At 37.6% G+C, this 27,483-nt stretch overlaps 1 protein-coding gene across 1 annotated transcript in view; it reads left to right on the top strand.

Moving 5' to 3' along the window:
* Positions 1-23,497, top strand: part of LOC139732720 (alpha-N-acetylgalactosaminide alpha-2,6-sialyltransferase 2-like) — a 72,689-nt gene extending 49,192 nt beyond the window's left edge. Inside the window, exons 3-7 of the mRNA XM_071643572.1 lie at positions 3,619-3,778; positions 12,840-12,948; positions 15,864-15,970; positions 18,569-18,681; positions 20,257-23,497. Of these exons, the coding sequence (XP_071499673.1) occupies positions 3,619-3,778; positions 12,840-12,948; positions 15,864-15,970; positions 18,569-18,681; positions 20,257-20,471 (704 nt within the window). The 3' untranslated portion in view covers positions 20,472-23,497. The remainder of the gene's footprint in view (positions 1-3,618; positions 3,779-12,839; positions 12,949-15,863; positions 15,971-18,568; positions 18,682-20,256) is intronic.
* Positions 23,498-27,483: the final 3,986 nt, after the last annotated feature.

Genomic DNA, 27,483 nt, shown 5'->3' with positions numbered 1-27,483 from the left:
GAAGCATCTGATGCTATGGCATTAAACCATACAGGATCTGAAATATCAGCTCTACAAATGTACGATGTAAGCTCAAGAAGTATGTAAAATAAAAGAGTTTGTATGTCTTACATGTACATGTCAATCATAAGTGTTTCTGTCTTACATCTTATGAAGAAAAGGTTTGATTGCTTAAATTTCCCTTCCGTTGGCCCCTCAAAAAATAAATAAAAAACCAAAACAAGCAAAGCTTGAGATGAGTGCAATTAATGATAAACAGAGATACACCATTTCATGTTTTGTCAAACTTTTGATTGCGAGCATGCATCCAATATTCTCTCAGTGTCCTTCATGATGTGGGAGGCTGGAGGAATATTACCATATCATTTGTCAGACTGGCTTGATCAAAATATTCAACATTTATTACAGTGTATGTGGGATTTGAGTTTTCCGTCTCTGCCAAGATTGATAGTGACTGTTCTATCAACATCAACTTTGCCCCTGATAAAGTAAATTCCAGAAAAAAAGAAGGGTCTGGTCTGAAAAACCAATTTTAGCTGATGGATAGAAAATCCATTATTGAATGAAATGCAAACAAATGCTCCCGATTGGACGGAGTTCTGAGCAGCTGTATGATGGAGCGATGATGGCAAGGTTGTTGCTTTAATAGAAAAAGGGAATGCAGTATTCCAAAGAGGAGGCAATTTTCACACGTACTGAGAGTGTGTAAGTTTAATCACGACTGTAATGACGCATTACTAGAATCATGACTCAAATGATGCATTTTGGCCATTCTGTTCAAGAGAATAGAGGCGCTCTATCTTTCACCTTGTGCGAAATCTTAGTACCACTGGACTTTTAACCATTTACCATTTGCATAACATCACTGTGTCATCAAATTATCCTGTGTCTTAAAATTCTTTGATTTTTTTTTATTTTTCCAATTCAGAAAAAGGAGGAAATATGCAAAAACTTTACATGTCCTCTCATTGATATCAACTCTGCTTCTTTTAAGAACCAATTTAAGTACAGTTTTACTTTAAGTATTGTGATGTTTCCACTCATGCTGTGGGCCAGTAGCTTGATTTCATGTCAACAAATTAGATTTGTGGAGCTTGCATGATGGCATTTAAGGTATTTGAGGAGAGTAAAGTCTTGTAGACAAAGAGCTTGTAGAGCTTTAGCACATTTACAAGAAAAGAAAGTAAAACAAGACACCAAAAACAGAGAGTAATTCTAAATAAGTTTCTTGAAGCCAACGGATTACAATTACAAGAAGAATTTTGATTTTTTTGTCTTTTATTTGATGACGCAAAAGAACACACTGCAATAAGATATATTGAAATCGGATATCATGTACATGGCAAATTTGTATTTCATTTTCTTTTCAGTTTTGGTGTTCAGTGTCAAAATTCTAGCTGTGAATGTTTCTGTATTCGACAGATAACAAACACGAGCAAATTTACACTTCTTCATATAGGTTCTATGGTGAAGACCCACATACACGGGGTTACACATTTAGCAACTTTCAGTATTGATCTGCAGTATGTAATGTAATACTGTCAGTTCACATGTTATGACCAGATAGCATTTTTTTCAACATCACGGCAACTCCTCTGCGACTGTTAGTGACTAGATTAGTGTGTGTGCGTGGTGTAAGTTTGTGAATTATTGTATAAGCTGTTATTTCTGCGTACAAGTATTTTCGCGAATGAGGAGGTCATAGACATTGTCGCGAGTTGTTGTTTTCAAGAATTGACACAAGGCTATCATAAGTGCACTGTCATCCTTGCACATGTTGACATTTTCATGTGTTGTTAGATTCACAAAAATTGAACCCTTACAAAAATAACAGCTTATATAGTAATAGTGGTTGTATGAATTGTTAAACGGATGGTATAGTTTTGGTTGAGATGAGAATTCAGGCTTTAACTTTTTGTGAGCTAATTAGAAGCCACTTATATATGAAATATCAAACAGCATTCAATCTAAACAGGAATTCAAAATTTTCAATGAAAATCAGTTCTTAAATGGCCGAAATATCCAAAAGCAAAGTGAAGCTAATAAATGGTGGGACCCATCTTTTATGAGAACCGCTTTGTTTTGCTTTGTTTTTGGATATCTCAGCTATTGCAAGACCAACTTTTCATCAAATATCCTTTTGAATTTCTCTTAGATCTAACATTTCATATAAGTGGTTTATAATCATGTTGCAAAAAGTTAAAAACCTGAGTCCCCATCTCAACCTAACCTATACCATCCCTCTAAACTAACTTTTGTTTGGTTCTCTGAGGTTTGCTGGTCTTCCCTTGGTAGTATCATGGACCAAGGCTTGCATTGCTTTTAGGGAAGACAAGTTAGTCAAAGAATGGCGACTACTATCCTTGGTGTGATTTTGTGCCAGTAAACCTGAGATTATTGCCGGAGTTTATGAGTATACAAGATCTGTATTTTGGCACTCAAATGGCAAAGTGACCATGGCCCGTCTTCCGGCCTAAACCTTTTAGCACTCTGTGCTGCTATGTCAGCATCTACTCACTTACGGTAGCAATCACACAATTTTGTCATGGATGTAGAGAAAATTGGTTGTATACTGTATACGCCATATATTTAGCGAGTCTAAAGTTTCGCAAATTGGGACTTCCCAGTGATTTTGCGAGTGGTCAAATTCGCGATCGTGGAGTTAAGAACTGAACAGACAAATGTATATATGTGCATGCCACATTCATATAGGGATCATAGTCCATATTTTCGAGTGTCTCTAAATTCGCGAAAATAAAAACGTTGCCAAATAATAAGTGTATACAGTATTTATGGAGTAATTTGCAGAATAGGAGTACTTTACACAACCCCAAGAAATGCAACAACATCATCACACACTGGAGAGACAACCTGCTCTTCCTCATATATCCACTGCAAGGCATCTTATTATGATATCTAAATGCACATCACCTCAAATTACACTGCATCGGTAGGAAATATGGACATAACAGGATGTAAGGACAGCCCACGAGGGGCAGGGAAGACATTGATTCTACAAACAACATCATTCCCAGGGGATACTCTGCCGCTTTCTCCGGCCCTGCAGTGCGCACATTCAAGCACCAAGTTTTGCAAAGCCAGGCAGTAATCAGTGGGCGGAGAAGTGTGTAGAATAGCATGTAAGATCTCCACTGCTGGTATGTTGAAGGTATTATTGTGACCCCTGTATGTTCGTAAAAAACATGGGGTTGGTGAAAGCAATGGTGACGAACATGAGGCGATGGTATTTTGGGGTGTGCTCAGGCACTATGGAGAGTGACGATCAAGAGGAATCGGTTCTGCCGACTGCAGCAATAAAACTTGCTGGTGAGCAGTGTCCTCCCCTCCAAATGGGAGATAGGAGTGACCTCTGTGAACCCAGACGATACTGCTCAGATTGGATTGGAATATTGACTTCGACATTTGAATCGCTCCCATACCACTTTCTTCACGCCCCCTCTCTCTCATTTCCTCTCTCTCTCTCTCTCCCATTTTTACTCTGTTTCTCTCTATTTCTTCTCATCTCTTTCTCTTTCCCCATCTGGCTATATTCTATTTCTCTTTTATATAAGCTTGGTTTTTATGTTTTCTTTTGCTTCTTTGTTGTTTTTGTTGCAGAGCTTGGAGAATTGCTGCAGCACCCCAACTTCACAAACGCTCAGATATTTGGGGACAAAGAGCGCCCTCGCTGTCTCCGATGTGCGGTGGTCGGCTGTGGGGGCATCCTGAATGGGTCCTTCGCTGGCGCTGAAATAGATAGTCATGATCTTGTCTTCAGGTAATAATGATTTCAAATATTTCTTGGCTTGTTAGTCATATAGTTTAGGTTTATATTTGCCTATATGACCGGGTGCACGTCACAAGACCGACACCCAGGAGTCATACAGCCTACGAGTCATACAGCCCATGAGTTCGACACTAAGTAACAATTAGGTCCACATCAAACCCCGTGTTGTATCTGTCGAACTTGTGGGCTGTTTTTACCTAGCTAGTGTCGGTCTCATGGGCTCTATTTGCCTAGTGTCGAACTCGTGGGCTGTATGACTCATGGCTGTAGGCCTTGTGGGATGACCCCATATGACCTCCCCTAGGAGACTCACAGTGAGGCAGGGTGTAGTATGTTTTGTTTTCTGACAATTTTCTTCAATTAGTATTTAATCATTGCAGAGGGGTCATTATGGGAAAAAAAAAGTTGTTAAAAAACACAAGTTCACCTTGATATACAACGTATGTGTTGTTTGAGTGAATGCAGCATTATTAGTTGAACATGTTAGTGAAAACTTGAGGAAAATCGCACATTTCATTAACACGTTACAAATTTTTAAATTTCAGTGCCACTATTGCTGAATAAGAAGACTACGACAGTTTGTGATGTGACATGCGTAGAAAGATATGAAGAAAGTATAAAGAAAATTAAGCATTTTTTTTTCTCACGTGATAGAAGAGCACTTGACTTGCCTCTTTCAGAAGGTAGGGGGAATATTATTACCCTTTATGTCAATAACAGCTCAAGGGGTTGTATACTTGACAAAAATTAAATTCTGTGGAATTCTCGCTGTATTTTCTTTATATCGTTCAACGCATGTGACATTACAAAGTGTAGTGGTCTTCTCATCCAGCCGTGGCGGCACTGAAACTTCAACAATTCATAACTTTTGAGAGGTTTGTCGAGTTTTTTTTCAATAATGTTAATGCATTTACTCGATCCACGTGTATATTTGTAGGTAAACTTGTCCTCTAATGAGGATTGCACTGGTTGTGTTGAATGTAGTGTGCACTGTGTTTGTCTTTGCTCCCGCCTATTAAAGTGTATTTGAATGTGGGAAGCCAAACAAGCATGGTTAGGAATAGATGGAAATATTGAATGAAAGCAGCTCCGTGTTTGTCACAGACATCAGTGCCTGCAGCAATTTTTTTTTTCCAATCACAAAAACGATCAAAATTATCAATAACACACTTAACAATGCATAAATGATATCAAAACTTAATCACTGGCCAAACTTTAAAGGACAAGTTCACCTTCATAAACATGAGGATTGAGAGAATGTAGCAATATTAGTAGAACACATCATTGAAAGTTTGAGGAAAATCGGACAATCCGTTCAAAAGTTATGAATTTTTGAAGTTTTTGTGCAGTAGCCGCTGGATGAGAAGACTATTGTAGTGTGTGAATAACTTAGATGTCACATGCGTACAACAATATAAGGAAAATATAAAGAGAATTTCACAAAATTTCATCTTTTGAAAAAAGTACACATTCCCCCGACTCGTTACCGACAAATGTTATGGGTAATATCATTCCCCCTGCCTTAAGAAAGAGGCAAGTCAAGTGCTCTGTTATTATGCGAAAAAAGTGAAAATATGTTGAATTTTCTTAACATTTTCTTTAAACTGTTGTACGCATATGACTCACAAGCTGTAGTAGTCTCCTCATCCAGCGGTTCCAACACAAAAATTTTAAAAATTCATAATTTTTGCATCGATTGTCCAATTTCCCTCAAACTTTCACTGATGTGTTCTACTAATATTGTTGCATTTTCTCAATCCTTATGTTTATGAAGGTGAACTTGTCCTTTAAAGAGAGCAGAATAAATCTGTTTCAGTTTCTTCTTGCCATCACACATCGTATCACGCGATATACGATCAAAATACCAATGGTTAATTGACTATGTACATAATATGTGGTCACATGAAGCAAGTAAAGTAAAGGATCAATCACTAGATAATTGAGACCACTTTCTCAAATGACACCCTAAAGTTGCCTTTCATATGAGTTATGGCATATTCAGCAGCAAAACTTGCAATGTAATAATGATGCACGGGACTCGGGTTGATTGTGCCAAAGTGGTTATGTTGTGCTAATTTTGTCTCGTCTGTTTGTGTACATTTCTATTGGTCTGTGTTGTTACCACATGCAAAGCACATCGCATGCTTGGCAAAATGGACTTGGAAAGTTAAATCACGTGGGGCTTGCAGGAAACTCTGCAGCACAGGCGAGTGAAACTTGCTAGGCATTGCAAGAAAAGCCCTCTATTCAACCCAAAAGTACAGTAACATGAATGTGTTTACTGGATACTGTGAAAGTTAATTTTCAGACATTCAGACTTTAACTACTGTAAAAGTGGATGTTTTCATGCAACTAATTTTTTGTGCTTGGCCAGGTAAGAAGTGTTTGGCGTGTTTTTAATTCTGCGGAATCAAGACATCACGCACAGGAACATATGGCAAGCAAAAGTATTTGTGTGCTTTTATTTCCGCGCTAGTTTCTGGTTGTGCGAAATGCGCGAAAATTTCAACACCGCGAGAATTTCCACTCTTACAGTAATAGTTTCTTGTTTTGTTTGTGTTTTGAATATGTGGTTGTGTTTGTTATTGTACACTTTGTCTCTTGTCAACAGTATCCAGACTGTCTTTGAATTTGGGTTAATCAACAAAGACTCACTTGAAATATATTGTTTTGTACTGCACTTGTACTTGATTTGAAAAGAAAAAGAAATGCTATGGAGTGTGGTGGATAAAAGAAACACAGGGATGCTTGGCCTTTTCATGCCTGACTGTCCTGAAAAATGAAGAAAAAAAAAATCCTGTTATAATTGGCCAAGAAACTTCTCAGACTCAAATTAAAGGAAGCTGGAATCTTGTGAAAAGGTAATTATCACAAAGTTTTGAAGCATGTTGTCAATTTTTTTTTTTTTTTTATAGTGTCGTTATCATGAATTAGGACCGGAAGTAATGGGGCATGAAATGGGGGGAAGAATAAGGAAGTTGAGCGAGGCGTTGCCCCTCTGTGTTGGAAGCTAGGAGGCATAGCGTGGATGAATTAAAGTGTGAAGAGAAATGAGGCAGAACAGTCAAACACCATCCTGACACCTGTCGGACAGGCAGTGGCCATGACTGGGGTGAAGGGTGTCGGCCCAGTGATGCCATCCCACATTAAGCCTCTCTCTCCTGAGACCATAGTTTCAGCCTAGAGATGGCATCTACAGACTTTATACTGGGTGCCTACATTCGGCGAGGACCGAATTTGGGATGGGAGGTGTCTGCTCTGTACCCCAGGCGTAATTGTGGCATCTGCTCCAGGAATTGGGGCCCCAGTGATGGTCAGGAGTGGTGACTCAGCTGGTAGCTTATGATGACCTTCGTGTCAAAAGTTATTATGTAGATGTGTCATCTGCGGTCATACATGTATTGTGGTGCTACAGCATAACCCTTTAAGGAATATTATCATTTTTGATTTGTGTGATATGTCAGATTGATAGATTGATAGATAACACAGAGACAGAAAGATAGAGATCTATTATATTAAAAAATCGATAAGTGGATAAAGATACACAGATACTGTAAAACATGATATATTCGCGGCATGAATTTTTCGCGAATTGGAGCCGACGGCCTTTTTTGCGGCATGAAATTTTCGCAAACTGCCACTGGCATTCAATGCATATAGTGTAGACAAGAACTTTCGCGTGCATTTTGATTCCGCGAATCTTGGCGCTCGCGAAATTTGCAGAATTAAAATGCACGCGAAAATTCCTCGTTTTACAGTAGATGAATAAATAGAGAGAGACAGGTTGATATACAAATATTTATGGAAACTTCCTCCCAAAAGTCCCGATTAAAAGCTGTTGGAAATCACCATATTTTTTTATTAACATCAGTTGTTTCATAGGCACATCAAGAAGTAAGGGATAGAAATGACTAAAAATATCAATCTCAACCACTCACCTCCTTTTCAACAGTCTCTATCTCACAAAGTCTCCAGCTCTGTTGAAGTATCTTGTCTTAAGTTCTGCTTTTCCAGATGAAAAAAAAAAATGTGTGAATGGGAAGTATCAACCATTGAACAAATATGTTAACAGATGGAATTAAAGTTACTGCGATTTTCAGTGTCATGTATCTATTCGGAAAGGGAAAACTTAATCAACCTTGACTTTACAATTGGAATGAAAATTGCTGCAATTTTCACTGCCATGTATCAAAAGGGAAAACTTATGGTAATCAACCTTGACATTTACTCTGCATCTGTCTTTTTCTTTTATAAGTAAGCCATTATTGGTAAATAATTGCTGCTCCATTTAAATTGATCCTATCAATTCTTTGATAGGGGCGTCACAGGTGTGTTTACACTCCATAATGAAGCCTGAAAGTTGATCCGGACCTCTTCCAGCATTTGCCAATTTGCAGTTATACATGTATCCTGCTGTAGTAAGTAATATGTGAGCATTTTTCGCCATTTGCAAACCAGCATTGTCTGTGATATGATGGCAACAATGATAATATCAAGGAGCTTGTCAAGCTCCTTGATTATACATAGTCAAAATTACGTGGTTAAATAAGCTGTAGATTGCTATGCCAAAAAAAGAAGTACTTTACTTAGTCCCATACATTGAAAATGAAGTTGTCTGTACGTCAGCACAGCTTAAAATCTCTACTAAGAAGCATACTGAGAACCCCGATGTTAAGAATTTTGAGGCGTGCATTTGAGCAGTTTCAATCCATTAATACGTGATATGGAGGTCAGTCCGTCCACACGACTGTTTCGTTCCACCATTCAGGGGAATCATCGCCGAAAAACACCTCTTGATCGGCATTTGAATTTGAATTTGAATTATGCTCAGGTTTACTTCTAGTTTACATGAATGCATTGCCAAAATGCCTCATTAGAGTAATGAGCACGAGAATCCTCATTCAAATGAAACACTCTCCACACATGTGAAAACAGTCTTAGTTGGCCGAATTGCCAATACTCAGTTGAAGACCAATATATTTCATTTTCTCCAATAGCTGCTTTTGCGATGAAGTACCAGCACTTTATTTCACATCATATTGTGAACATGTGACTTGATATTGTCCATGTCATGATGAAATAAAAGCTTAACTTTGCTCTGCTTTTTCAAAGAAATTTTGTCACACAATAAAGTTTATTACGGTACTCTCTATAAAGATCTGTGGTGGTTTATATTTTGACATCATCTAGCTCAAAGGTCAAGGTTTGCATTTTCACATGCCCAGCTGATGCCAGTTATTTGTGAAATATTGATTGTACTACCATTGATTACCTACAAGCCAATTAATGATTCACTAGAAATCTTTAGTAAAATCAAATAAAAAAGAGAAGGGATAAGATATTTGATGTGAAATTACTATGACACTGTAATGCTTGACTATGAATTAATTTTAGATGGATGTGAAAGTTAGTTACTGCCAAAAAGTAATTTGTATCATGTATTGTCTCATGTAAAAAAGAGTGTGATACTTTTGAGATAATGATTTTATTCATTGCCTCATCTCAGTTGTAAATTTTGCATGATTATAATCTTCATGTGTTCTTGAAAAAAGCAACATTGCAGAATTTTAAAAACTTTATGATTCTTTTTTTGTTGTCCAATTTGTTATGAAATGTTTACTGTACTGTTTACATGTACTTAACCTCACTTTTTCTGCAAGATGTGAAGTAAGCCAAAAAGTGGATTGGAGTTTCCCTATAGCTCAACAATACAAATGGCAGTTTACTATAGAGGTCAGTATGCAGAGATATTGGGAGATACAGTCACGCCCACACACAACATATTTGCACAAGTGGGACTAGGCAGCAGTGTTTGAATTGCAGCTACGCATGGTTGTAAATTGGCTCTTGAATTACACACAGTAGAAGGGGAACAGCTTTTATGAGAGGCTGCTTTGTGTTTTCAATATGAAATGATGAATTAATCTGGTAAAACAAACGACGTGGTTACCAGCATTGCTGATGGAGTAAAATGGAGCAGAGAGGCATTGCAAATGCTCCGTGCAGATTGGATAACCGTGCCCTAGCATTGATCTAATTGGTTGCATGTACTTTGTCAATTACCGTCAGAATGAGCTGCGCTTGTGGGACAGGTAGAGGATGGGAGGGTATAGAAAAAGAACAGAGCAAATGGAATCTGGGGTCTGTATCATTACTGAAGATTGGATCACTACCTCTCGTTAGTGAACCCATGTTTTGCCAATACGACCCTTTGCATTGGTAGTGTGTCATGTTCATTGGGCCATCTGGGCTCCCGTAACATGAAACTGAACAGTCACTTTTTGACTGACTGTCGTCAATCATCAACCCAAACTGACCAATAAGAACAGAGATTGGAGTGTTTGTAATCGATAGCTTCATATTTTGTGATTGATTTGTAATGTTTTAAACATTTCGAGACTCAGAATGGTAATGCTGTTCTGTGAAGTCAACAATTATATCAATATGTAGGTTCAATGCAAATACGTGTTTTGTATATGAAAGACATGACTTGAGTGCGGTTTAACCTTCTACATGTATGTGCCACAACAAAGGCACTTTTAATAGCTAGAACTTGCTGTGCTTTTTAATCGGCATCTAGTCATAAATCTTCAAACTTGACATAATTGTAAGAATTCCCAGCGTACCCAGGTGTATGGTACACTGTGTCTCAGTCCTACCGGAAGGCTATTGGTGACACAATGGGGATTAAGGGGATTAGGTAATCTCTATTCATTTGGAATCAGTTTCCAGATATCTATGCCAAATTGGCAAAGAAAGCATGTTATTATTGAATGAAGGGTTAAAGAAATGAACGTCAGAATGGTGTAAGATGCTCCTGAAGAGCTTTTAAAAATCATGAATATTCAGTGTTTGGCAGTACTAATCTCCCCTGTAGACTGACTGCACCTGGGGTCAGAGGAACAGGTGTTCTATTTGATGTTGTAGGTCTTCGTTGAACTCATGCACAGACAGACAGACAGACAGACACACACACACACAAATATACAAATGCATACATTCTTACCCATGCACACACAGCCGATACACACAATAGACAAGTATATAAACGTGTCATCAAATTTGATGCATTCCAGACCAAGGCTGCTCATAGTCATAGGACCTGTGTCAAAAACTTACTTTGGGCACAGCGGTGACTAATGCATTCAAAGTGAATTTGAAATATTGAAACATACATGTCGGTGTGTATTTACTGGTAGTAAGAAAAGTTTAATAATAAGTAGATTGTAAGCACTGGTATGTGGTTTGTCAGTAAGTCTTCATTGAAAAACATAATTGTATATTCGAATGCCGTTGTAATGTTGCCTGAAGAAAATGCTTCTCCTATTAATGCATTGACATAATAACATAGCACCATCTTGTATTCTCGAGATGTTATTGTACAATTACCCACTGCTATCATGGTGACAAAAATTTATCAACTGACAATAACTATTCCAGTGCCAATTCATCCCTATTATGAAGTGTTAATCATAATTGCAATATTACAATGATGATCGATGATCTATGATATGAAAATATCATAGTTTTGGACAGTGATATAGAAAGAGATCATTTTAATCTATACAATTGGCCCATGATTGTACTTATATCAATTGGTCAGTGGACTGATAATGCGTAGTACAGTGCTACTGCTGCTGCTGAGCTGCACATGCATGCATCGCTTGTGCCACCACTGCGGCGACAGGGCATCAGTATTTAATTGTTTTGTACTGTAATATTTAAAAAGAGATAGAAAGATACTGAAATTACATGCATGTTTCTAATTTAGGAGCATTCATTTACTTTTGTATAAATATCACTAACATAACAAAATTAATCTTTGGGCATAAAGCACTAAAAATTATTTCCACTCATTCTATGGTATCTCACAGTACAGCGCTCAAGAAAGAAGAAGAAATAGTTTGACAAAATGGTTGATTTTTTGTTGGTACCCCAGGGTACCAAATATCGCATCACAGATTGAATATCATGATAATGAGATGAGTTGGGAATCAACCTTGGTTAGCCTATTTCCTTCACCACTGATACCTTGCAAATAAGTGCTATTAATGGCTGAAGCAGTGCTGTAAATGAGTTGATTCATTTGTCAGATGAGTTATGTGCCAATCCCATTACCAACTGACCTACCTGTAATTGGATCTGTCCTATGGAAGGTTGTGATTGCGTTCGATGTAGCGGCCTTAATTTTAAACCTTTGTGAGATTCAAATGTGGATTTCTTATTTGCCATCTTTGGGTGGCCCATACATTTTCAGATAATTAGCAAGCAATTTGGAGGAAATTCTTGCTAAAGTATGTATTTTTCTTTTCTCCAGCAGATAAAGTCTTGTCTTGACCGTTGGTGTTTGTGCAGTCTCTTTTCACCCGCTAAGGATGAGCTGACTTTGCTTTAACACACGTTTTCCATACACACCCGCCTCAGTATACTGAGGACTACTGTAAAAGAGTATATTTTTGCGCAACTAATTATTTGTGCTCGCCTGGGTAAGATGAGTTTCGCATGCTTTTAATTCTGTGGAATCAAGACATCAACTTCAGGAACATATGGCAAGCCAAAACATTTGCCTGCTTGTATTTTCGCGCTAGTTTCTGGTTGCGCGAAATGCACGAAAATTTCAACGTCACAAAAATTTCCACTTTTACAGTAGTCTTCTTTGGGTTAATTACCCAGTGGATACAAAATCTCCCTCACACAGGCATACAACTGCATTTTCCCTCCTGAACCCATTGATTGAAGTCTATGAATAACGAGACGTATGGCCGAGTGGCTAAAGGCGACGTCTCAGAGACGTAAGGTTGCGGGTTCGAACCCCACAAGATCACGAAACCACAGGGATGATACATGTACCACTGTACATGTATATTGTCTCACTTTGATAATTGACGAAAACCTAGTGGCATGAAAGCACTGTTTAGGAACAATCACCAAACTGTTTTCTAGTGTCGCAAGTTTTCACTGTGTATGTGGATGTCCCCAATGCCCACGCACCCATATTTGTACGATTTTACTGAGATATAATATCTTTCCTTTAACACTTTTTCTGACACAGATTAAACCGCGCACTGTCATCTGGTAGATTTGCCCAAGATGTTGGAGTGAAGACAAGTTTTTACACCTTCTTCCCCGAGTCCATGCATGCCCAGGATGTCATTGACGAGGTAAAGTCTGCACAACATTCTGGCCCGAATTCATGAAGGTGGTACAAATGACACCATGGTTTAAACCATGGACGAAAACCATGGAGCGCCAAGTGTCGCATGGAATATTTCGTTACGAAATCAGTCATTTCGTTGATGAAATGATTATTTTGTAACGAAATGACAACATTTTGTAACTAAATGAACATTTCATCCACGAAATGATGATTTCGTTAACGAAACGGTCATTTTGTCGACGAAATGACCAATTTCGTAACTAAATATTCCGTGCGACACTTAGCGCTCCATGGTTTTTGTCCATGGTTTAAAACCATGGTTTCATTTATACCACCTTCGTGAATTCGGGCCTGTGTGTGCAATGTAATCTGTTTCTGTTTAATATCTATCTAGTACTTCATCAGCTGAGAACCTGAAAGGCACTAGCCGCTTTTGCTTTCTAAGATTTGAGCAGAAATAAAAGCAAAAGAATCAATTTTCATGAAACGTTTTTTCTTTTAACTCAGCAGTGGGTGGATTTATAATTATTGTTCCAAATACAGTGTAAAAGTACAACCTTTTGTGTGTTTTTAGAATTGTTAAAAAACATTTTACTGAAAATGAAAATAATTCAAGTGGACACCACAATGTAGACATTGATACCAATATCAAACTCAATACCCCCAAAACTGCAATAAAGCCCATCTAGTTCTCAGCTGACGTCCTGTCCTAGAGTCATCTCAATGTAAACAGCAGCAGTGCCATTTTACACTTGTAAGGCTTTAAAAATTTTTTTGTTAATAAAGATAGGCAACATTTTGGCTCTGGCCTCAACTTTACTCTGCAAAATTAGAACTGAAATTATCAGCCTTCGCTGTTGGAGAAGTTTACAAAATGTTATGTATGAGATGCCAGTGAATATGCAAAGCAAAAGTCAATACGTGTAATAGATCCGTTGGCAATATGTACTGCATTTTACATTGTACCTATCAGTAAATTAAAGAAAAAAATGCATAAAGCGGAAATGAAGCAAGTAGTTGTGATTTGCCACCAACAATTGCTGTCTGCAATGCGATTAGCAACCAACTTTTGTACTTCTCTTTCATTGTTATTGTGTTTTACTTTTTTTATGGGGCGGGGAGGGGGAGTTGGTTAATAAGAAAGGATACGGAACATTGATAGGATTATGTTTGTACGATACAAAAGGTTTCCTGTGCCTCATGTATTCTTTACAAGGTAATCAGCTTATTTTACTGTAGTCCCAGAATTTTCAAAAGTATTTAGTCGCTCTAACACTGCTCAGGAGTCCATGAAGTCGGACAAAAAGAGCGTCGTTTCATGCTTCAGAGAGAGGTATGTCTTGTGCATTGGTGCTGGAAAAAAAGCAAATAAGTCCCTCCCAATTGCAAAGGGAAGCATTTTTAGCTTCCCGTTTTGGGCTGGATTTTCATGGATTAATCCACCTTTGTTAGCCACAGCAAAATGTAGCATTCACACTGCCAGTCTGTACACTTGACTTTCTATGATATTTACTGCAGTACAGCTTGTTCAAGCACCATTTTCACCATTCTTGTGTGTTGTAAAATAGTGCAGATATTATAAGCTCAAACTACCAACAGGTCTTTTACCTTTGGCCCATAGTTGGGGGAGGGGACATCTGTTTTACAGCAGCTGTATCAATAGTGAGAATATGCTGCTTCTGGTTTATTCCTGTACAAGATCAAAGGGCATTTTAAGACGTATTTATATGGTATTATGTACAAATATGACTTGCAGATACTTAACATTTCAGTGTTTGAGCTTCTGGACTGTAGGCTCTGGTTTCAGGCTTTCACTGAGCAGTGGTAGCAAATCGCTCATGCATAACACTTTTTGGGCAGTATATGGAAAATTTGGAAAATGAGCTTGTAGTTATCAATGGTGTCCACACCATGTAGGTTCATCATTAAAAACTCACTGCTTGCTGCAAATTAGCCCCGCCAACATATTTGCTTTACGCATATGTCAGACCAACTGGAGACGATTGATCATTGCATGGGTTTACATTCAGTGTACAATGAATGCTCAAACCATTCCTTCTGTTAGTATTAAATACATGTATAAAAGTGGTGCGGGAAATGACTTTCAGTCATAGGAGAAGCTGGGCGGGGAATGAGTGAACATTGTATGCATAATTGGGGTAATTTTGGGGGAAAATGTGAATGGCCTCCATTTTTCCAGTTGTCACTTTGTGTCTATTGCTGTCATTACTATTGCTATGTATATGATCTTCTGTCCAAGGTGAATATTGATGATGTTGAATAATGCTGTGGTTATTGTTTTACCATATTATTTACTATATTATCATCATTGTTGATATAACTTTCATTACATGTATTGTCATAATTATCATTATAATTTTCATTATAGTAATCATTTTTTAAAGTAGAGCGATACTGTATGTTCATTGCAAAATATGCAAAGTATGATTTTGATTTTGAGAGTTCGTGAGATGTACATTTACGAATATGTCATGAAAGGAAGTATGAAAAACAAACAAACAAACATGTAAACCAGTGTCATTGTTTCTCTTAGCTGTTTGTCTTAAGCAAAAACAGACCAAAAAACAACAGCAATCAAACAATTAAACAATCTTTGTAACAAACGGGGGTACCACTTGCACCGGTAGTAAGAAACCAACCATATAAAGTTCTTGATGTAGTTCACTCAACTGACACAAAGTGAATGCACGATCATGTCCAGACTTGTGATTTTATGAATTCGAATAGAATTTAGCCAAAGATAGAGAGGGAAATCATGTTTAAGGAAGTAATTCACCAAATCAAATTCACTTTTGATGATATCAGTATCAAATGAAAACACACATGTATGAATTCCTCCCTGTTGCATCCATTGTGCCTAAATTCTATAGCTGTGACTGCATTGGATTTTCTCGACAGAATGCCCAGTACGTCTTCACGATGTTCAAGCAGTACGATGTCGACTACATGGAAAACATCTTGAAGAATATCACTCCTCCAATTTATGTCCAGAAAGGCAAAAAATAGTGAGTATGGTTGGCTGTCAGTCTTGCTTCAAGACTGTGTACATGCCATTGTAGTGTTGCTGCATGCTTCATTTAATCGGAGTTAGATAATATACTGGTACCTTAAACAATTACTGCTAAGGGACAAAACATACAGAATATTCATCCAAACAGCTTGAAATGATATTGAAAAACTTAAACCTCCTCAAAAATAGTGTTTCAAACCCTGAGGATATAGGACATTCTGTATATTTCAGACTACGAAAGCTGCCATGTCTTTTGTAGGTGGTATATTCATGTGTGTCTATATCATATAAATTTGGTAGAATACTCATAGAAAGCATACATTATCGTTAACCTGTCATGAAAATTTTGCCTTTAGAAATATGCAAAAGATTTGTTTCTTTTTTCTTTTCTTTTTTTGTTAAGGAGGCTAGACATAGTATGATATACAAAGATCTATCATATAGATTATATGTAGTAGATGTCATCATTCTGTTATCTTCAGGAGAGAATCTATCCATATGTTTTGCCCATGGGAAAATATATCAAAATATTGCGCTATCTTGTGACCATATATATCCAGGTGCTGACTGGTATTTGAAGTAGGCCTACTAGTACCTCATGTGACATTTTGATTCATTTAATATGCACATACACACACTCTATCAACACGTAGACATAGGGGAAAAAGTAGTGTTGCCACTAGTGAGTTTTACTGACTGAGAAAAGTAGCACTGGCTGGTCGTAAATTCCATATTTTTAGAAGCATTGAAAGTATTTGCACAAGACCTGTACAATCTTAAAGGGAACTTCCAGTTTAGGGAGAAAAGTCTGTGAAATTGGAAAGCTTGTGTTAGTCTTCAGATACTACAGTGTTGAATGAAGGACAGCAAGCCAAGCTTGGTCCTTTTCTGTCTGAAATGAAGACATCAATAAGTATTTTTTTCTTCTCTGTCTAGCAGATTATGGTCTTGATTTCTGTGAAATTCTTTTCTTACTTTGCATGTGCATTTAAAGACAAGTGTTGCATACAAAATTTAAAGAATTAGATTCAAATGAAAAAAAAAAAAAAAAATATATATATATATATATTCCGGAAAGCTCTCAGATGTAGAAGCTCTGGTCCATTCATATTTTTTTCTTTCTTTGTCATGGCATTTTTATGTCTTTCATGGATATCACTTGCACAGAACATTACAGGGGAAAGTCTTCCCGAAAGAAAAAGAAAAATGACATCAACAATCTAGTACAGAAGAGTAACCTCGTGCAAGCAGCCTCGTACGAGCCATTATGAGGAATATTTTAATCCAATCTCGCAGCGAAATAAATAACCAGGTGACAGTCGTAAGAGATAGGCCTGGTTTGGCTTCGCTGATGTAAACACTCACTCCTCTGCTCCATTTATTCTTGATGGAGGTGATCAATCATTTGCAAGGAGCCCCGATCAGCCCCCCCCCCTCCACCCCTCCCCTACCTCCCTTCCACCCCCGAGCCGTGAAAGGGAGTGGGGTATACCGAGACAGCCACCGCTGTTTTAAGGTGTATTATTTATCGCATGCACCTCTTTCTCCCACGGCGCCAGTGAGGTGTGTTATCATTATAAAGTACCTGGGAATATTCTTAAGGTGGAACATCTCTAATCAGAAAAAAGATATTTCCTCCTCCTTTTTCTTTCTTTTCTTTTCTTTCTTTAGTTTTGTAGTCTTTTCCTCGTGTTGGATCAGTCCCACATCATTAACCACTGGTGTGAATTCCAAAGAGTCATAATTTCATTAAAATGAGACATAAATATTTTTAGTTTGCCATAATTTACATTTTCTGTGTATACAGAGGATAGGATTAGGTAGAGTCGGAGGAGCATCTGTGGGATGGGTGTTACCATATTTGCTATGATTCACTAGTATAAATGTTTTTTTAGTACAAGCTAGCAGGTGCTATTCAACACCAGTCAAAAGTGGGTAGAATGCTATGTACACATACAACTTGTAAATGAATCTAGTAGTCATCCTAGACATGAAAAGAATTGCCCTTTCTGTAGATGCTGCTTATGATGCTGGGGAGAGAATTCAAATGGCAAAGAAAAATATTGAAATGATAATGAAAAATACCATATTTCATTGATGGAAGATCAGAGTAATGATGACAGATGAATTCATTATGTTAAAAGCAGGTGAAATTACGGTATCAGTAAATGGTGGTGAAATATGTATTAAATTTTGGCTAGTCACTCCAATCAATCACAAACTCTAATTGACTAGTCTTTGTGATGCCAGTAAATGAGAATATTATTATGTGTCTGTATGCTGACTGTCCTAAACTTGTTGAAATAGGGTAGGACACTGATTAATGTTATCCTGAAAAGTCTTAACATGCCTAAAAAAAAAACAACAAGAAGGAATTGGACCTGTATTTCTAGAGATTTGCTATTCTGTATTCAGTAGATGTTGCCAAGTTTCTACTGTAGATGATAGAAGATTTCTAATAGTTTATGTGTAGTGTTTTAATTTTGACATAGCTAAAGGTCACACTTTTGTATATGATAGAAACAGGAATGTAAGATAGTGGTTGTGGAAGGGTTAATCATAATTTGTGACATTTGTTCTACACTCCCTGCAGTAAATTGAAGAGACCGCCAATTCCTGCCAGCAGGCTGAAGCTCCTCCATCCCGACTTCTCCCGCTATGTCTTCACACGGTTCCTCGACGGCAAGGCGCACAGGCCGACGACAGGTTTGTCAGATGGAATGGGATGGCACTTGACATTGCTTTTATCTTTAAAGGACAAGTTCACCTTCATAGACATGTGGATTGAGTGAATGCAGCAATATTAGTAGAACACATCATTGAGAGTTTGAGGAAAATTGGACAACCCGTTCAAAAGTTATGAATTTTTGAAGTTTCTGCTCAGTCACTGCTGGATGAGAAGACTACTACAGCTTGTGATGTCACATGTGTACAATGATATAAAGAAAGCATAAAGAGAAATTCAAGATATTTTCACGTTTCTCGCATATATCTCGCATATGAAAAGAACGCTTGACTTGCCTCTTTTAGAAGACGGGGAAATAATATTACTTTTAACAAACATCAGTGACAGGTTGAGGAAATGTGCACTTTTTTTCAAAAAGTTTAATTTTGTGAAATTCTCTTTCCTTATATCATTGTACGCATGTGACATCATACACTGCAGTAGTCTTCTCATCCAGCAGTTACTGCACAGATGATTTAAAAATTCATAAGTTTTGAACGGATTGTCCGATTTTCCCCAAACTTTCAATAATGTGTTGTCACGATATTGCTGCATTCACATAATTGATATTTACATGATGGTGAACTTGTCCTTTAATAGTACACAAACAATTTGCTTGCAAATGTTGAATGCTCAGTAATGCCCCAAAACTTTTAAAGGAGCATAAGGATAGAGCTAATTAATGGCATTTTGATCTTTGGCTCATTGCCACAACTGTTGACATCCGTTTGTTAGGTCAACAGAGGCTAAAGTGAGGTATTGCAATCGCTGTCTGCACAAGGCATTCCTTGTGCAATGTGTGGCATGTCCTGTGTACTGTTGAATACATTTGAGTCATCTTTGGGGTGTTGCAAGAAAGTTGCAATCAATTGCAAATAATTGCTAATTTTTAAACAACCATTCTGATTGGCTCAGGGTCTGCCCTATTAAGAAGACATGCATGCAACAATGATTTTGATTGGCCAGTGACAATGATTACCCCAAAAATGGAGGGGGCAAAAAGGAAGGCGGGGCAGGTATCATCAAAAAGGGGGGGGGGGGATGAAGTATGGAGGAAATCATAGTCTTTATAAATGATGGTGGTGCTCCATAAGGTACTGTATATGCCATATACAATGTATTTAGCGAGTGTAAATTTTCACGAATTGGGACTTCCGGACGATTTTGTTAGTGGTTAAATTTGTGATCATGGAGTTTAGTACTGAACGGAGAAATATACGTGCACGTCACATTCATACCGTGAGCAGAGTCAATATTTGTGCACGTCTTCAAATTCGTAAATAGCACCTGACTCGCGAAATTCGTGAAAATAGAAGTGTTGCAAAATATTCGGCATATACAGTAAACTTCATAGTGAGTCCCCAAGGTTGTACAAATACGGATGCTTGATGGGTCAGTGTCCATAACCTCAGGAAACCATCTAAGATCTTTATGATTCTCTGGAAAAAAAAAGGAAGAAGGATGAGATCACAACTTTTTAACCATGTTCCCCCCAAGAATGTTGCTAAGTGAGGGAGAGGATTTTTAACCTTTAACACTTGACCGTTTGACATTAGGTGCTCTGGTGGTGATGCTTGCCGTGCATATATGCGACGAGGTCACCATCTACGGCTTCGGCTACGACCAGCGCTTCACGCTGCACTACTACGACAAGGCCTTCGTCAGCCACACAGACAAGTCCACCGCCCTGCACGACGTCGACAACGAGAGGGGGCTGTGGAACAAGCTCCACGAGGAAGGGGTGATCCGCTTCTTCAAGAGGGACTTATGACAGGGCTAGGGGCGCAGCATTACCCATTCCCATTGCCCCGCCTTCCTTTTTGCCCCCTCCATTTTTTGGTAATCATTGTCCATGTGATGGAGGAAGGAACATGGAGTACTGATGTGTGAAGTACATAGTCTGGCCAAGCCTCTTACGATAACCATTACAATCAAATGAAACATTTAATTTATCATGTTTTATCCCTCCAAAAGTAGTAGTGATAATAGTCTGAGCTGCAGAAAGATAATCAACCTTCCCCTGAAGGAAATGTAGTTCAAGTAGCTTTTATTACAAATATATAAAGCAATTTAAATGATGATAGGAAGATGAAATGACAGGTGCTTTTCTTTTTTTTTTTTACAGTTTTTGTAAATGTTTGCAGAGATTATATGTATGATACACGCACACATTCAAAATGTGAAGATGATATTAAATGATATCTTTGTCTTTGAGGGATTCTTGAGGAGGGGTGTCTGAGTATCTTCCTCTCTGATCTCTGGTGTGTTTCTGCCTCCTCAACCTCCCTTCAAAAGTTGAGGGTTGAGGAGGTCATTTCTTAGAATTTGTATGATTTATCCTTGTTTTCTACCCCCACCCACACATACCGTAGTGTGTATGGGGGTATATAGGAATCATTTTCTTTAAATTAAAGGGATGGTATAGTTTCAGATGGGATGGGACTTCAGGTTTCTAACATCTTTTTTGATTGTAGAAATTTTTGTAGATAATGAAAACCTCTTCTGAAATATGAAAGAACATATAATTTTTACAGGAATTCTAAGTTTATTTGATGAAAATTGGTTTTGAAATGGCTGAGATATCCAAAACAGAGTGGTCCTAATAAAAGGTGGGACCCACCTGTAATTAGAATCACTTTGTTTTACTTTGTTTTCGGATATCTCAGCCATTGCAAAAGCGATTTTCATCAAATAAAATTTGATTTCCTCATAGAATTGTCTGCTCTTTAACATTTCATGAAGTGGTTTCTCAATATCTTGCAGAAAATTAAAAGCTGAATCCTCATCTCAACTAATACTATACCATCCCTCTAGATTAGGATAACTGTATTGTTTGGAGAGATTGAGTCTCCCCATGATAAGAAGTCCAGAGTAGCCAAGTCTCCGTGATTGCACAGAAGGTTTTCTGAATACTTGGATATCACTTCATATGGGGTTAAAATGATATCAAAGTCTCTATGATTTTGAAATTATTTGTACGCATTAAGTTCAATGTAACACATGAGTATCTGTGTGGGTTGCTTTCTGAAACATCCCTGATTTATTTTGTGTGAATGTTGGCAGCCCTGCGGGTGAATTTATGTATTCCTGGCATTGCTACCATTACAAATACTTTCATGTAAGGAAATTTGCTTTGAGAGAGTGCACATTCAAAATGGGTGTTGAATGTAGAACGTGTGTTGAGATCACAAGCTTCTTCATCTCACGATATTTTGAATTGATTTGCTAAACAATGGCAAAATGATCTCATTCTGCTCCATGTTTCTGCTGGTTCAAACAATTATCAGATACCAACAAAAAATTGAAACAGGAGACCAGAGTAAAAGAAGAAAGCCTCTTTTCGTATGATTTCAAATGATACAATACCATCTCATGACTACTGGATGGAATTAGAAATGCCCCTCATTGGTAAGGAATGCTTTTCAGAAATAAGCAGGCCATTCATTCCATAGTCTGTATGCTTTGCAGACACACTTTGCCTGTTAGCTAATGTTGCATTGAGACCGCTTCAGTGTTGTTACAATGTATCTTTCTTCTTCAGCAATTTTTATCGTCTCCTCTATTTCTTCGTGTTTTTATTGGTTGGCATCCATTCGTCTCAAGAGACAATGGCATGGCACTAGGCAAGAAGTGTGCGCCGCCTTGAGTGGCTGTATAGTCCCTCTCTTGAATGACAATCTATGAAGCACATGCATCAGATGAAGTCCGTTGGGTTGAGACTGAGGCTGCCCTAGCCTTCCTCCTGGCTCTCTTGTCAGTCTGTTGTACGTTTCTTGCAGCTTCAGCCCTCTTAACACTCTCTCTGTCTTTATCATTATTATTATTATTATTATTATTGATGTATTTTATGCAATCATGTTATTTTTCTTTTGTTATGGGAAACAGAATTCTGCCACTTGTTTTGCTTGTCGTGATTGTGTGATAAGCATTATTCGCTGCTTTGCTTTGATCATCAATATTGATCAATTTCCGAACCAAACAAATGTGAAGCTCACTGGATGGGACTACATATAGCTATTAAAATGGAGAAAGATACAGACTTTGGGAATATTCTGAAATTGAAAGGTATCGCAGGGTCTCCGCTCATGCTCGTTTTAGATGCGCAAATAAGACTGGCAGATGATCTTAGTGATTCACTTCAAATCCTCAGTGTTGCAGAATTTATTTGACTACACTGGCAGCTAGACCCAACAGCAATGTCCATACACATTGTTTTGTGATTGTAGAGTTTGAGACAGTGACATAACGTCACTGCCAGAAAATATAAGAGGAGGGCAGAACTGCGATGTCCCAGTAGAAGTAGGGAGTGTTCGCAAGGCGACGCGGGATGCAATTGACCCTTACTGTACTGCATTCTTGCCTTGTAAGCACTTTCACAATTGCGCGACACAGCAGTTCATCCAAGTTGCTAATTTCCCAGTTGCAAATATCTGTACGACGTCATATTCCTTCGGCTGCTTTTGGGGCTTTTGGTACGACTCTATTTCGGCTGAAAACCATTGTAGATTTGAGGGGGATGCGCAAGTTCAAGTTTGTAAACATGCCAACTGCTTAAATTTGCATACAACACATACAAGCAAACATCTGCATCTTTGGTACGACGCTATTTTGGCCAACAACCATTGTAGATTCGAGGGGATGCACAAGCTCAAGTTTGTAACGATGCCAACTGCTTGAATTTGTACACAACACGTACAAGCAAACATCTGCATCGCGGCTGCCGAAGCTTGCGAGTGATTTGGGAAAGGAAAGAGGAAGCTTTCTTAATACTCTGTTGACAATATGAGCACAGCTTGCGAAGACTTGTGATGCAGTATTAAATGCATCAAATGTAACCTCTTACAAATATTACTATTCGGATGAATGAAAGTGGCCATTAAGTACAATATTTTGCCAAAGTATTATTTAAAAGTTTGATACATTCTGAGAGCTACAGTGGGGATCCTCCTGTATTTGCGAACATTTTTTATGGCAATCACATTGTTTGAATTGTAGGCAATTTTATTCGGCCTAATAATTACAGTTTATCACAGGACTACAAATCCATTGGACAATCTATCAAATCTTTAGGAGTACTGTTTATTGTGATGTTTGTACCTGTTGCGATTTTGTCCTATCTCTCTTTCTCAGGAAATGATTTATAATCAAGAAATCACTTTTTGTAAGTGTAGCATAGAGATATCTATTAATGACCATCATTTTTTTTTTTAGTAAGTATTCCTTCTTTGTATAGATAGGATTGTTTAATTCTTTATACATTTTCAGTGATTGCAATGATGTGGGATGTTTTATTTGAGCTGGAGCTTCAGTAGTCTACTGATTTTTACTTTATGCTTTAAATCTGTAATATGCATTAAAACTAAATTATTTAAGCTCACCAATGTTAGATGTATGTGCCATATATTTTGCGGGGTGCTCATATATATTATATACAAATTTCATATAAAGTCGGGTGCTATTCGCAAACTAATGAACACATGAAAATATTTACTCAGAACCTGATAAGAATGTGATATGCATTCATAATTTTCTCTGTTCATTATTGTACTCCATAACTGCAAATTTGATGACCCACAATGTTGTCTGGGAGTCCCGATACTCAAAAAATTAGACTTTGCTAAAAATATGGCATATATAGTTCATTGGTCTCTATCAGCTGGAAACTTTCTCCCAACTATCATAAACTTTGCCACATCTACAAGGCACAACTCATCACTTTGATATCTCTGATCTTGCTTCAAATAAACGTTTCTGTCTCTCGCTTCTCGCTTCATCTTGCATGATCCAGAAAAAAATTGTACTGACTTTCTGCTGATTACCTGCGGATGTGTTGAAAATTGATGGGAGTTATCTGTAATTATGTTGAATAGTCATTTCTGATGTCAATATCAAAATATGTTGATATTGCACTATTGTCAAGATCAACATATGTTGATTTCTTTTTGAATCAAAGAAATCTACATTTTTTGTTCTTCCATCTAGGATTAATTGTGGTTCTTTTGCTTGAGAAACATTGCACTATTGCAATTGTTAAACGTAAAATTCATCGATAAGTTTTGGTGGGAAGGTATTGCTACTGTAATATTATGTACCAAAATAAGAAGGGGTAGTATTATTATTAATCAGTACTTGTAAAGTCAGTGAGTGCACTTGATTTTAAAAAAGCTCTCATCATCGTCATTACTCTGTAGCTGAATATACCACCTAATATTGCATGTACTCATTAAGCACCATTCCCTATGTGATTCATCTATCTGAACAGTTCTTTGAAGGTCTGTTGACACAATGGACCGGGTACTGTTTGTTCATGGAGTAATACTTGTGAGATAATAAGTAAATTTACAGATTCTGCAGCAGATGGGGAGACTTCCATGCAGTAAAATATGACCTTCTGTCCTTGTCCTTGTGTCACGGAGCTACAATGTACTACTTGTAGTGTTATGCTAGTGTGTACAAATGAGCTAGCATGTTGCCAATTTGCAGAGTGTGTCTTTGAAATGAGCTGGTACATTGCCAATTTGCCTGTTTTTTTTTTTTTTTTTTAGAATAGTAAAATGAGCATGTGACTTTGATAGTAGCCACCCATTGAAGATAAGCAACTGAAATAAGACAGTTTGATGGTTGAGGTAGTTCTGTAGCCAATTTGAAATTGTCAAAGAGTTATGTCTTATGTCTACAGAAATGTCCCTGTTCACTGCTTTTGACCCTTGTGTCCAGTGATAGCACATCCCTTAAAAATATAAAAAACAAAAAGGAGTTATGAAAGGAGTAAAACTGGATTACCAACTTGGTAAAGCATGAGAGTAAAGCTAGGCAAACATTGGAATTGTCATTACCACGAACTTATCAACTTAAATGATGTCCTTTTGGCATCTCAAAAGTACAGTGTATAACCTCAGATGATGAGGGTATTTGATGTTATATGTGTATAGTACTCAGCTTTATTCTTCTTTTGTTGTTGTTGTTGTTGTTTTTTTTTTGAGATGCCACCTTATTATTAATTCTTAACAAGACATTCTATCTTAGATGTACATGTATGTTGGGCATTCTCTCCTGAAAAAAAGAGCTAGGAAAAGGAGGTGTATTAAAAGTAATTATAAGAGGGCATTATACATGAACATACGTGTGTAACTGAGACAAAAAAATTCTTAAGCCGTCAATCTTCTTGCTGCTGATATACGAGTGTCTCAAACACTATACAGCACATCATCACTTTGTACTTGTTCATTGAAATCCAGTCTTCAGGAGTACTGTTTATGAAAATCACTTTCCTGTATGTATTTTAAGCACTTAAAACCTATGATACCCAGGTGTAGGTACACAGTTCTGCATAGTTTTTAATGTAAAAGAAGTTTGTGATAGCAGTAACGATAAGTCATGTAAGCTGAGAAAACTTTTTATCTGTAATGCAAAGTCTATCGAGCCCTTACCTTGGGCTACTCCATTGTACAGTTCGGGCTAGTCGCAGTTAATCGAGCCTGTGCACCTTATGGATAGGGCTTGGAGTGGTAAAATGCTGCTGTGTAGCTGCAGCTGCATACATTTTTGTATGTGTTGTATGCTGTAGCACATGCAAAATATGTTTTGCTCATTGTTACATCATTGTACATCATACATAAAAAGATATACAAATGTACTCTCAACCTTGCTTAAGGCGACCTCGCATAAGTCATGTATAATGTAATCGTCTAAGTCAAAGGTCTTTTCAAGTCCTATCTTTGTATTCTGTTGAGTTTAATCCCTCGTAGAGACTGTAAGTCAAATTTTCTCCTAGTCAAAGCTATTTATCCAGTCCAAATAGATTCAAATTTTGGCACGTCAATGTTATTTGGATATTGCATATCTAGAACATGGACTGAAAATACAACTGAAAAGAATATACTTAGCATAATATAATGTATATTATGGAATTGCTTTGTATGATACAGCTTCTGGACACAGAAAATGCATGCGTAGTAGTTCTTGGCAGCTGCTCATGCGTGAACTGTGCCTCTGTGTCGTGTTTTAATTTTGTTCTTCAAAAGTCATTCCACATTCCGCCAGCATCACATACTTATTCATCTCCTTTTACTTTTTTTTAAAATGCACTGAATGTGCCAACTCTGTGGTATCTTGTGCATTTATGAAATTTACCATGAAAATATCATCTGCTGCCCCCATGTGTTGCTTTGTTTCACTGTTAGGCAGAGACCTGGGAGCACTGTGGTGCAGCGATTAAGACTTATTGACTTTCAAACGGAAGGTCCCGAGTTCCAATCCTGCCAAGTGCGTACGTTCTTGGACAAGATGTTTTTTCCATTGATATTTCTCCTGGCCCAGGGGTCCATTTCATGAAGTCATCACATGAAAGTCTGCATAAATCTCAGAATGGCCAAAGTCGCTCATACATAGCTATGAGAAACTTTCAAATCCCATTTCATGAAGTGTCTCATATGTGTGTCTTATGAGCAAAAAGTCTCTCTGATGACTTCCATGAAACAGACCCCAGGTGTGTAAATGGGTTATGATAATGGTGCAGCCCTCTGGTAGAACAGTGTCAACACTGAAGATCCTACCCTTGGTGAATAAGACCATATCTTTCTCATTACCTATATTATTATTATTATCATACTAGCAGACAGACTGATGAGAATCTTTCCTTTCACACCCAGCCATAGCCTTTAGTAAGGAGTTCATAGATTGCTTGCATATTTTGTTGTTATTATGAGTGGGAAAGATAAGATATTTTATTTTTCTCACTTTTGTCTGAAGAGAAGTAGTCATTTGGGTAAAGCTGTTATGCT

This window comes from Diadema antillarum, unplaced genomic scaffold (genome assembly GCF_040938485.1).
Source record: "Diadema antillarum isolate AM-2024a unplaced genomic scaffold, OU_Dant_1.0 seq00000445_RagTag, whole genome shotgun sequence".
NCBI classification, from domain to species: domain Eukaryota; kingdom Metazoa; phylum Echinodermata; class Echinoidea; order Diadematoida; family Diadematidae; genus Diadema; species Diadema antillarum.
This window is presented reverse-complemented; position numbering and strand designations above follow the sequence as displayed.